This window comes from Apteryx mantelli, chromosome 2 (assembly GCF_036417845.1).
Source record: "Apteryx mantelli isolate bAptMan1 chromosome 2, bAptMan1.hap1, whole genome shotgun sequence".
Classification (NCBI taxonomy): Eukaryota; Metazoa; Chordata; class Aves; order Apterygiformes; family Apterygidae; genus Apteryx; species Apteryx mantelli.
The window spans coordinates 153129496-153141639 of NC_089979.1; the positions used below are offsets into that span (position 1 = coordinate 153129496).

General features: G+C 39.7%; 1 protein-coding gene across 6 annotated transcripts in view; it reads left to right on the top strand.

Annotated features, from left to right (window-relative positions):
• SVIL (supervillin) overlaps positions 1–12144 on the top strand; it is a 104982-nt gene that overhangs the window by 45443 nt on the left and 47395 nt on the right. For 3 of the 6 annotated variants that reach the window (XM_067291848.1, XM_013949296.2, XM_013949300.2), the window contains exons 4-9: positions 2008–2065; positions 2195–2346; positions 2754–3438; positions 8153–8236; positions 10167–11084; positions 11410–11580. In XM_067291848.1, the coding sequence (XP_067147949.1) occupies positions 2008–2065; positions 2195–2346; positions 2754–3438; positions 8153–8236; positions 10167–11084; positions 11410–11580 (2068 nt within the window). The remainder of the gene's footprint in view (positions 1–2007; positions 2066–2194; positions 2347–2753; positions 3439–8152; positions 8237–10166; positions 11085–11409; positions 11581–12144) is intronic. The other 3 variants (XM_067291852.1, XM_067291851.1, XM_067291853.1) reach the window with 3 other exon arrangements.

Genomic DNA, 12144 nt, shown 5'->3' on the forward strand with positions numbered 1-12144 from the left:
GAAATGAAAGCAAATAATTTATGAGAAGTAATTTCCTTTGTGAATGTGAGATGAAGGCTAGGCTCCCGTGGATAAGTTCTTTGTTTAATATGGTTCCGCTGCCAGCACAGCTGAGTAGACAGGGCAGGAGTGGGACCTGCTTGAGCAGTTTGCATTGAGAGAAATGTCTACGAAAAAACAGTGTAAGAGCTCATCTCTGCTTTGGCATTAGCTTGGGATGTAACTCTAGCATTGGCCCAGTTCAATTCCCATCCATCTCCAGTGATCTCTGCCTGAAGCTCACTGGCTTTCAGCAACTATCCTAATTTGTGCCGTCAACTCGGTCAACAATAATCTGCTTTGCTTAAGGTTGGCATCGAAGAGGGTGTGCTAATTTGGGTTAGCACAGTTCAGGAGCTGTGTATTTAGCTACTCTCTGTGCTACTAGTCACATCAAATACATATATATTAGATCTTTCATGTCATGTTCACAATCTGTTTGAGCTAACCTGGCTTGAGAAACTCAAGTTGGTAGCTTGAGTCTACTTTCTGCATGGATGTAGACTAAAGCAGTTGTTTCAGAGAGTGCCCCAGATGATTTCTTTCTGCTGTCAATCCCACATTCCTTGCAGGCACCTCTCTGTAGTCTGAGACACTATATTCATACCTCATTCATTTGCTTCTGTCAGTAGTTGTGACTAGAATGCAGTTGTTTTTGCTGACCCAAGGCATTTTACCTGGAGTCCATGGCTTTTCAGCACATGGTGAGGTTGGTATGACAGTTGATGTCAGAAGTATCTGTCTGTACCTAAGGCTATGAGGTGTAAGCACTGGTATTGATTACAGAAAACATATTGGATGTGTATCTGCTGTGCGGGAACCTGGCCTAGTTATGCACAAAAGTTCTAGCAGTAAAAAAGGAAGTGGGAGAGAAAGCGTGGCTGACCTTTAAAACAGAGGTAACAGGAGGTAATTTTAATAGTGTTTACTTTATAACTATCTAGAGCTATGAAGTCTGCTAAGAAAAAACTGATAGCTCCATTTCTGCAGTGGTATGGAACTGTGGCTTACAGAGGCACTGAGACATCAGGCTTTTCTGATGGCAATGCAGGGCTGATCTAGCAGCTTGTAGAATTTAGCTTGCTTTAACTTTTGCTGCCTGATTCAGCGTGATCAGAACCCCAGGGGGGTTGTCCCTTGACAGCCTGGATGGTTTTTCTTCCTGGTGGAAAGAAATCACACCATAGTTTGTTTATATAGCACGCTCTGCTCCAGTGTGGTTTGCAAACATCACTGATAACTGTTCCCGTATATACAGGGATTACTTCACCCGTCATACCTCCTGGTGGTTCACTACTATTTTGTGAACTGTGACAGATGTCTGCTAGCACATAACATGACCAAACAGTTTAGGGCGAGAGAAGGAAGTACGTCCAGCTAAAACCACAAGGGAAAATTGGCAAAGGAGAAAGTGATTAACCATGCAGGAATACAGTGAGAATACATGGTAATTTTCACATGTTGTCTCCAATCATGAATCGCTGGGATTCTTGAGACTTGTTCAATATAGGGGGGAGGGGGGAAAGTATGGAATAATGTTTTTCTTTAGACATAATCAGCATCTTTTAATCACTAACCTTTGTATAGATTAAGTAAGCTATAATTCCGTATTACCTGGCTTTGGAGCAGGAAACACTTGAATGTAGGTTTGGCCTCAGCTAATCAAAATGTAACTTGCCCAGTTTTGCACTATATTTTGAAAACTGTTAGGGTGTCATAACAGAGTCCAGCTTAGCCTGGAAGGATTTGGAGGGCGCATTGGTGTTTTTACATATTTGCCTAATGCATTTTGACTGAGCAAGCTTAAAGTAAGAAACCAAGAGGAAAATGCTTATTCCCAGACAAAAGCTATGTGAAAACTCTTAAATTTCTTTGGCTGTTCCTTCTTATTTTGAAGCATTTTAACAAGTTTCTGTGAGCTTCTGAAACTTACTAGTTTATAAACTGTATAATCTTTTGTTGTCTCAGTTTCAGAATTAAGAAAACTCTTTGAACCAAACAACCAAGATATTTTGGAAATGAAAAGGTAAAAAAAGTCTTTGGTCTGTTTAAAGGGGAAAAAAAAAAAGAATAGCTTGTTTTGTTACCTCCTCTTAGAAACCCTCTCCTTAAACCTTCAAAGATGTCTGTGTTCACATTTTCACATCTTTTTCAGAAAAGAGAGAATAGCTAGACGCTTAGAGGGAATTGAAAATGATACGCAACCCATGCTTCTACAAAACTGTCCAGGATCAGTCACACACCGTTTACTAGAAGAAGATACACCAAGATACATGCGTGCAACTGATCCATATAGTCCCCACTTAGGTAAGTAATATATATCAGTCAATCTTTCATTGCTAAATTACTTAATTTACTGTCCCATTACGTGTGCAATACATGGAATGTTTTATTGAAGAGCTGTGGTCAGATTTGTTTTAACTTGTCTTTTAATTCACTCAGACTCTCTTATTTGAAAAAGGTCCATTATCTGTATTGTTTTAAAATAACAATAATTTAATACAAGACCTTTAAAGGACTAATTTATACAGGCTTCTTAATCACTTCTATGTGCTTTTGGAGTCACAAGTGCAAAAAAGGTGTCTATACAATTCACTAGAGCATTGTGTTTTGTAAGAAAATAGGAAACACTTAGCCACTTAATATGAATCGTGGGTGGGATACTCAGTAAAGTTTTGAGAGGGAATTGCTGTTATACGTTATACTTTTGGCAGGAAGATCAAATGAAGAGGAGGAAACTTCAGATTCTTCTGCAGATAAACAACCCAGATCATCTAGATATCGAGCAGAAGTCACAGGAGGAAGTACAGAGCCTTTGTATAGCACAGGAAACATGGATGCCCAGGGACTAGAGTCAAAAGCAGAAAGAATTGCTAGGTACAAGGCAGAGAGGCGGCGCCAGCTGGCAGAGAAATACGGATTATCTCTCGATTCAGATTTGGATTTCGATTACTCGTCCAGATATACAAGGGCAAGGAAAGATCCCGACAGTGTGGAAAGAAAAGGAGTGAAAAGTGAAAGGCAAGATGATGAAAGCAAGGACTGTAGCTCCCTGTATTCCTCCAGGACTGAGACAAAGGAGTCAAAGGGTGTGATTTCTGAATCCAAGGAGTACTCCAGCCATGAAAAGGATGGTGTTCCAGATAAAGAAGAGCTCTCAAAGGAGGAGAGTGGTAAAAAAGCAGAGGATGTTAGTGCCATTAGACAGGCTTCTGACCCTTCAGCAGCCTTGGATAGTTCTCTCTCTCTCTCACTTTCTGGACGAGAATCTTCCTCCTACAACGAAGTGCCAGTATCACCAAAGCAAACCCCCAGAGAGTCCCGTTCTTCACCAAAGCAGGCAGCCTCACCAATCCATTTGCAGAATGATCAGGCCTTGCACAGTGACATCAGACAGGGGTAAGTGTGACTGTTGCTGTTGTTTATACAGTGCGGTACTTCAACATACTTACTTTCTGCAGCAGTGTCTACAATATTTATGAAAAAGTATTACCTTTTAAGAATTTCTTTAGTGGTTTTTGGATGTGTCAGACTCAGTTCTTGCTTTGGGTTGGTTGGGTCTGTTGAATTACTATTTTTGAGGAATTGAGTATTTTGCGAGGAAGTAAGTATGTGTGTTTCTATTATTAAGTAAGTGCTTGGATTTCTCTTATATTTACAGGGTTTATGCTAAAATTAGTCCCTCTGGGGAGAAAGATAACTTAAGTTTGAGATATGTGTGTATACTAGAAATGGGAGTAGTTATAAATGTGCTTCTTTTTCCTTTACCTGTTACAGCAACCCTTTAACTCCTTCCCTCCTTCCCTCCTTCCCTCCCTTTGAGGAGGGATGGGGGTTCCAAGTAGAGGCGAGTTATTTTTCAATGAAGACTTGAACAGCTTCATGACAGCTTCTGCCAAAATAAAACAGAGGTCTCGACTTAAAAGCTGAAGTGTGTCTTGGGTCAGTTGAAACAATAGTTGATTTACTTTCCTACTGTGAAAGTGTAAAACCCTCTTGAACTGTGATGGTTAATCTTGCAGGTAACATCAGGGTGTATGTATGGAGGGGGAGAGGGGATGGTTAAAATTCCATGCTGAATTTGCAAAACATAGCCTCCCTTGTGGTGTGCTAAATTACTTCAAATTTGAGAAGTAAAATGCAGTAATAGGGTAACCTGATTCTTTGGGGCAGGGGAGGGAATTCGTTTTCAGTTTAAAATTGTAGTGTAAAAACAGAGTATCAAAGTGTTATGGCAACTGAAAATAAGACTTGACTAACAACTTTCAAAAAGTATTTTTTTTTTAAGTGCAATTCTTTAATTTCTAAGGGAATATATGAAAAAAATTACTGTAAAGAGAAGTTATGTTAGTGTAGCAGATAAATGGTATAATGTGTAGTGAGCCCTTTGTCAACTTATCTCTATCATGCAGAGCAGTGCTGTTTCTGAGCAACTGAAATGAAGCAGCATAAGCTGAACAGTTCACACATTTTACAGACTTAACCATAGAAAGAATGAGTTCAGAAACAAGTTACCTTGACTTGATTTTTTTATCCTTTCCATCATAATCACAAAACTTGATTTTTCCATTTGAATGTCATTAAACAATTACAAGCTTCATTATTAAATGATATAAGCACACCTTAAATTTTGAATGAGAAAGCAGTCTTTCATGTCAAAGCCTAACAAGCTGGTAGATTGATCAAATCACCTGTTTAAAGTGCCTGTAAACTACTGAAATGTACTTAGCCTTCTTTTTTGTTTCAATTTATTGAATAAGGCACACTGGTGGTAACTTTTTAATAATTTTGTCATAGATTTCTGTTATTCAGGTGACTTGTAACCCTGGTCGCCTTCTTTTACATGGATACTTAGGTATATTAACTATCATTGGATTCTCCCAATTAACTAGAAATTTTAAAGGAATACTGTCTTTTCAGGAAAACCATCACAGGGAAAATTGAAGATAGTAATTCTGAAGTATATTGACATGTTTGGCTTATATTTTAAGCTTACAATTCTGCTACTGCAGTAAGAAAAGTATTGATCTCAAGGTCATGCATACAACTGAGAACAGAGCTGCATTGAAATTCCTTGAGCTAATATATTCCAGGCTCCAAAGGCTTGTCTCTGAAGCAGTCTCAACTCAGATACTACAAAATATTATACCTTAACTTCAAATGGTCAATTTGCAGATAAATCTCTCTTGACTAATCCAATTACTGATAGGAAGGGATATTGGAACAACTGGAAGGAAGAGCTTCAGCAAGTTCATTCTTTGTTTTGCAAGTCATTTTCTTTGTTTTATAAGGTGAAGGAAGGGACCAAATTTTCAGCCCTAGGGAAGTGAAGAGACTAGCCTGTCAAATTTTAGAGCCAAGAGCATGTCTGCTGCTGTGAAGAAGGGAGTTTTATTTTCTGTACTCTCGTTCAGCAATCCTAATCCCTGTTGCTGTGAGGGGAAAGCAATGAAACACTGAACAATGAAACACTTCCTCAGTTGTTATCTCATCCCCCTCCAGAGACGTTATGCTGCACAGTTGGTGGGGCAGCAGTTGTCCTGATGACACAGCGTGCTGACTCTATGGAGATCCACCTAAACTGAAAGCTCATTTCCTGATCAACTTTCCATTTGGAGAAGTTTTTAAATTCCCTCTTTTGAAGAACATGGTCTTGTCCTCATAAAACAGCTTACTGAAATTTGTCTTCTAATGTAACCCATAGCTAGCAAGTATGTTTTTTCTAGTGCAGCTCCATAAACCATTCAGACTGAGCAGGACAATGGCATTATCCAGGCATTCATGAATTCCAGCTGTTTCTCTTTCCACTTCTGGCAATATCTATTTTTATGATACAAGATGCTGCAAATGGGCTGAAGAGAAATAATTAAGGAAGGAATATGTTTAATGGGGGTAAAACCTGCAGTTCTGTCCCACTTGCAGTGTGGTGATTTTTACTTGTCTGCTCTGCAGTAGCTCCATGCTAGCAAATGACAGACTGAGGCAAAAGCAGCAAGCAGAAGTCATAACTTGTCATAAATTGCTGATTGCATCATTACCCATTTCAGATTCTTTCTCGATGAGAGTTGGGTCAGTATTTGGGTAAAACAAGTTTCTCACAGTTAGTTTTCTTTAAAAGATATGAAAGACTATCTGCACTCCCCAAGATGTGATGTAGTTTCTTGCAGCAGCCAAGAGCTTAACCTGGGGATTTGGTCTCTTGTTTGGATACCTGTGTAGACATTAAGTGGTATTTTAAGGGCCAAGTTGCCAAAATGCCATTCTTATTTTGATACCCAGACAGCTTCCTGTGGTAGGGTGTGCTCACAGGTGTAATATTCAAAGATTTAAGAATGATCTCTCAGAAACACTTGTCACGGTTTCTGAATGGCAAAGAAGCCATTACCTATTTCCACGCAGTCTATTTAAAGTTACTGTGTGGTAATATCCTATAAGGCAATTTGCACAAGTAAAATACTGGTTCAAGCCAGCTTTCCAGACGGCTGCCATTTTGAAATCCATTTCACATTATAAATGTTGCAAAATGTTTTTGCTAAATGTAAGCTTGCTAAGTTCAAATAAGAAAACAAAGCAGCTTGCTTTGGAATACGTGTGAAATCCTTGTGCCTTCAGTCCTAAGAAGATTTAATAATTAATCCTATTATCCATCACTGAGAAGACCAAAAAAAAAAAAAGTGCTGTGAGGGTGTCATTTGACATTGCCTGCATTTTGCTGCTGAAGTGGCTGGTTAACTCTAAACACAAAACATGGCTTGCATTCTTCTGCCTGCTCTCTTCAGAGGATGAATGGTCAAGTGCAAATAACTGCTGCTTGTGCCCACTATAAAATGTGCCCAAGTACACAGTAAGAGACTGGAAGGAAGTTTGCTTCAAAGCAATTTAAGCTACTGGATCAATTTCTGTGGAAGGTTTTTGTCTCCTGTTTGATGAATTCCTTCAGGCACTGTTTGAGAGGAAAAACAAAAGTTGTTTTAGCAGCCACTGTTTGACTTTTGTAACAAACTTGATTTGGATAAGGTGACAATTGTGAATGAGGTCTCAAAATTAACGGTGCATTTTCTGCAAATAAGTTTGTCTTAAGAATGTTCTTGGGCCCTTTTATTTGGCCTTATTCAACTGATCTTATTAAAGGTCAGCTAAGAAAAATTGAAGCAAATGATTTGGAGCTCAATTCAACTGTTTGGTGGGATTTAAATTCCGAAGAGCTCTATGGTAATGTGAGGAGTCGCTTCCGAACTTGCCATAGGGAAGGGGAAGTGGCCTGGCCTGTTGTCCTTTTCATGCGGTTTGTTGGTGAGCATTAGTGTGGCCTGACAGCCTGTGGTTACAGGCCTAGACATATCTGACAGCATCTGCTGTCGCTGAGGGACTGTGAGTTCAGGTGGACATTAGAACAGCTTTTGAGAAAGTATGCAGAGGTAGTCTGCATACATTGTTTCCTTTAGGGCTTTTAAGAGTTCATAGTGCTTTTATGGTTTTTGTTTGTTTTCTGTTTCCATTTTGGAGTTAGAGTTAAGAAAACCAGATGGATTTGAGGGCTCTCTGTGTCTGTTTCTTAAGTTTTTAGTTTCCCCAGTGAGCCAGTGACACAGCGTATGTTTGGGGAGAGGGGTTCCAGTTGCCCCTACGAGTTTCTTGGGAAGCATGATACCATCATCTGAATTTCTAACTTCATTAAATTTGTATTACTACTTTGTTTTGACCCCAGTCGGTTCTTACAGGCCACAAATGAAAGAAGTGGTTTGAGTGAAGCGTAGAGGTGGTGTTACGTGTGCCCTTGAAACTGGTCTGCGATGACAAAGCAGCTATAGGATGTTACTTCTGCCGTTTCACTTTTCAAATTGTGGACAGCGTACGCTTGGTAAACTTACCTTTACAAGATATTGCACATTCAGAAAACTTTCTGGATACTTGTGGAAGTAAAATGGAAGCTTATTTCTAAGTTCATCACCTTGCAATTTGATTCATATGCTGTACTTTTATTTTCATGAACAGTTCTCTGTAATTGTCTAATAAAAAAAGTTGTTTTGAGGTGGAGGGGGGAGAGTGGGAGAAAAGAGTGAGCATGTGTTGACGTCTTCTCAGAAATTATCTGAAGTTCTGTTTTCTGTAGTAGTGCAGGGAAAGCAAAACCTGAATGGTTCCTTCAGAAAGATTCGGAAGGGGACACACCTTCACTTATCAGCTGGCCCTCCAGGTATAAAGTGTAGCTGTGTGGCTAACGGACTGTAAACCTGCCCTTTCTTCCGTTTTTCCCTGCCAGCGTTTAACACTTTGCCTTTTATTTTCCTTTAACAGCAGTGAGTTAGAAAGTATTGTTTCTGGCAGATAAACAGCTGTTGAAACTTTTCTGAAGCACCTGCTTTTATTGTGGCTTATAACTGATCTTTTGGTGAAGAAGTACAAATGCCTCTAACTTTTTTCACAGCTATTATACTGATTTTGGCTAATTTCTGCAGCTTCTTATCTTATCTCACCTTGCACTCTACAAGCAAACAAGTTTTTATACTACAAGCCAATTATGTCTTAGCATTCCCTGTGATTAACACCTTGAATTCCAAAGGACACAGCGTAAGAGAAGTAAAAATGCAATCTTGAAAACTAAAGCAAGATCTTGTTCAGAGCTACAAGCAGCTGCTTTTTCCCAGTTTGATAATGTGCACTTAGCCCATCATGAGAAGCATTGCAGGGAAGACTCCCTTACATCAGTGTGAATGTTCTGGAGGATACTTGGTATGTGCATAATACTTTAAAGATCACTTTCTCAGACTGGGTGCACTTTTCTGTGCCTATGTAACACTGAGAAGTTTTCCTGATAAGTGTAGCAATCCTCAGAGATAAGAAACACCAAAATATTAGAAAGGATGGTGTTTCAGATAACTCTGGATATCCTGAATTATCCCTTTAGACATTCATTTGCCCTTTTGCTAAATCTTGCTTTTTTTATAATGTAAACTGAAAGTCTGGCAACAAACCTAGAATTACACATACTTTGAGCTGGATTACTTGTTTTCCACTGAAGAGCTAGTTTTGTACTCGAGTTTCTGCCCTTCCTCAGAGTTCAAACTGTTTTTGATCCCCATTTGGGAGGGGAAGAAGTAGAGGGTTTTCATTTTTAATATTATATATTGTGATATTTACAAATGCTTGCCTTGTAAGCTGTCTGAACACTTCATGTGGCTTCAAAATTATGCTAGAGAGTTTAAGTACAGGTCTAATTATAGACCAAAGGCTGCCTCCAGGTGCATGTGCTTGACTTCTGTTAGTGGGGTATGTAAAGTTAGAGTATGGCGCTCTATTTTGCATGCGTGTTACACAAGTTCAAAGATGTTTCTATAAAATATAGTGAAGTAAGGTAGCTTTTTTGTACATTCCTGTAAATTTTGCATGTTAGAATGTGGTGAAACATTGTTTGAAAACATAACGTGTTCTCTCCTTCGAGCCCTCTGAACAGCAGCAGCCATGCCATAGTTTCACTCAAAGCTTTAAGGCTTGCACTTCCAACCTTCTTCCTCACTTGCATAAAACGGGTTACGCTGCAGATAACATTTTAGGGTTTTTTGTGTATCATGTAAAACAAGTGAAAAAATCTCTGAAAAAACAACTGGAGGGCTAGGTGGAGATACCGAAATGTTTTCTAATCCCCCTCTTGGTCCCTCCCCAAAACACTGATATGCTGTAAGCTGCCCAATTTTTAGAGACCCTCAAAAATCTTAATACATGATCATGAATTGGCATTCCAGGCTGAACCCAACACTTTAGCAAAATCAGGCTGTTTTTGTTTTGGTTTTGTTTTGTTTGAGACTATGGGTATGTGCTGTTTGACACACACAGCTGTGAGCTAACAGGAAAGTGCTATACATTTCCCGAGCTTGCTCAGTTACCTTCTCAGGAGTCATGCATGTTCAAGGGCCTGTGAATCACTTAAATGATTTTGAGCAATGTTACTGCTAAGATTTGGGGGGGGGGAGGGGGGAAGGGATTGCATCAGAATATTGCTTTCTTTTGTATACTGATTGCTTTTTCTTTTAATATGATCTTACTGTCTGTACCCACAATAGGTGTCTGTGTTCCTTCCCAAATTGGGTATTGCTGTTCACAGCTTTAATCCTTTTTCTTTCTTAAAGAGTAAAAGTTAGAGAGAAACTGGTGAAAGAGGAAGGTGCTCGTGGAAGCCCTGAACTTGTCACAGACACACTGTCTCAGAGAAAATCCCATCCAGTGCCAGCTCACTACATGCCTCTTCAGACAGAAACATCTACCTTTGATAGGGTCGTAAATCAGCCCATCAGTTCAGTCCGCCAACCAATACATGGCTATATTCAGCCTGCTGGCATTGCTCACACAGCTCAGCTGATGGCAACAGAAGAACCAGAAAACATCTCTGTTAGCAGCCTTCTCCTACCAGACGATATCAGTCTCCTAACAAAATCCTCAGCAGCCACTGCATCGGAGAATGAAAAGAGAGAGGCACGAGATTACGGAGCAAAGCCCGATGAAGAAAACTTCTTGAAGGGTGAACAGGCTTCCAAAGGCAGAAGACCAATTTTGCCATCTGAGATTCTCAAGCAAGGGAAGAGCCAGGAAGGCCTCTTTGGAGGAGGAGATTTGGACATCCCTGTGGGGAGTTCCTCTTTCACAAGCAAGCCGAAGGGTAACTTGGAAGGTCAGAGAGAGCTAGAGTGCCCTAAGAGGCAGGCTCCTGAGCAGCAACTTAAGACCCCTGAAAACATAGAAAGAAGTGAAGCAGTTATGTACATTCAGAGCGGGTCTGTATTGCAGCCTGCCAAGACAAAAGGCCCTACTCGGAAAGTGTCAACAGCAAAGCATAAAGTCCTGACTCGCTCGATGTCTGACTATTCTGTGGCTTCTAAGCTTGAGGCTTTTAGAAGTAAGGAATTTGTTACAAGAAAGGAGACAGAGTTTCAGAGCGTGGAAGCAAATGCACCAAATGGTGAGATTGGCATGGTTGACACAAAAGTCTCTGTTGCCCAGCTCCGTAACGTCTTCCTGGAAACTGCTAATGCCAACAAGAAAATGGAACTGTAGGTGACATTTCAAACGTTTTTGTGTGACACTTGCACGTCCTTAGCAAAATGACACACTCAACGTCAGTTGTTCGGCACTTAAAGCACACAGCTTAGCTCTCACCAGTGTGTATTGGAGGCTGAGTTGGTTTGAATCCCGCTTTTGTGCTTCCGCTTGCTAGTGCAAGTTGCGATGTGGGGTAGCTGGAATGGCTACGTCTGTGCATGGTACCGGAGGAGCATGCAGAGTGGTCTGTAGTGAATTGTTGAGATGCTTACATCTATGCTTTACTTCTCTCTTCTATTTTCTTTTCTATGCAATTTCTATCATGTGGTTTAAAAGAGAATCTCGGTTTGAGATGTCAACGTCAGGTAGCACTTTGTCTGCCAATGCTGACCATGAAAGAGGGCCACGAAGGCCGAGGCGCTATTTTTCTCCTGGTGAAAATAGAAAGACTTCTGAGAGATTTAAAACTCAGCCTATAACATCTGCAGAACGAAAGGAGACAGATAGGTAGGCATGTATGTAGCTCTGTGTAGCATTCTGGGGCAGGTAAACCTGAACAAGCTTGTGAAGAGAATTTTATTGTTTGATAGCCAAAACACTTTACAAGGTTATTATTTCTCTTTAAAAATAATGAAATATTTGTTATAGGATTAATTCCAATTAACTTGGGTGTGCAGCTGCTTTAAAAAAAAAAAAGAAGAAGAAAAAAAAGAAAGAGTCAATTTGTTAATGCCCCCCCTCCCCCCAATGAAAAATGGTGAACAGTGAATCATCATAAAGTATTATAGCTGTTTTGGTTCTTTCTAATCATAAATGCTTTTGTCTGTTTTTATATAAAAAGATTCCTTTTCATTTACTCTGCTTTATGATTTACTTTTTCTGTAAACAACCAAAGCTACACATTTTATATTAAAAGAGCTGGCAGCAAATCTTAGACTTATCTTTTGCAAGATGACCTGGAAATCATTTTCCTTTATTTAAGTTTGGCTGCAATTGCTTGCCTTTCTGCTTTATTAAAGGATGTCGTAAATGGAAACTTCTTGAAACTTGAAAAATATACATGGTTTTCCT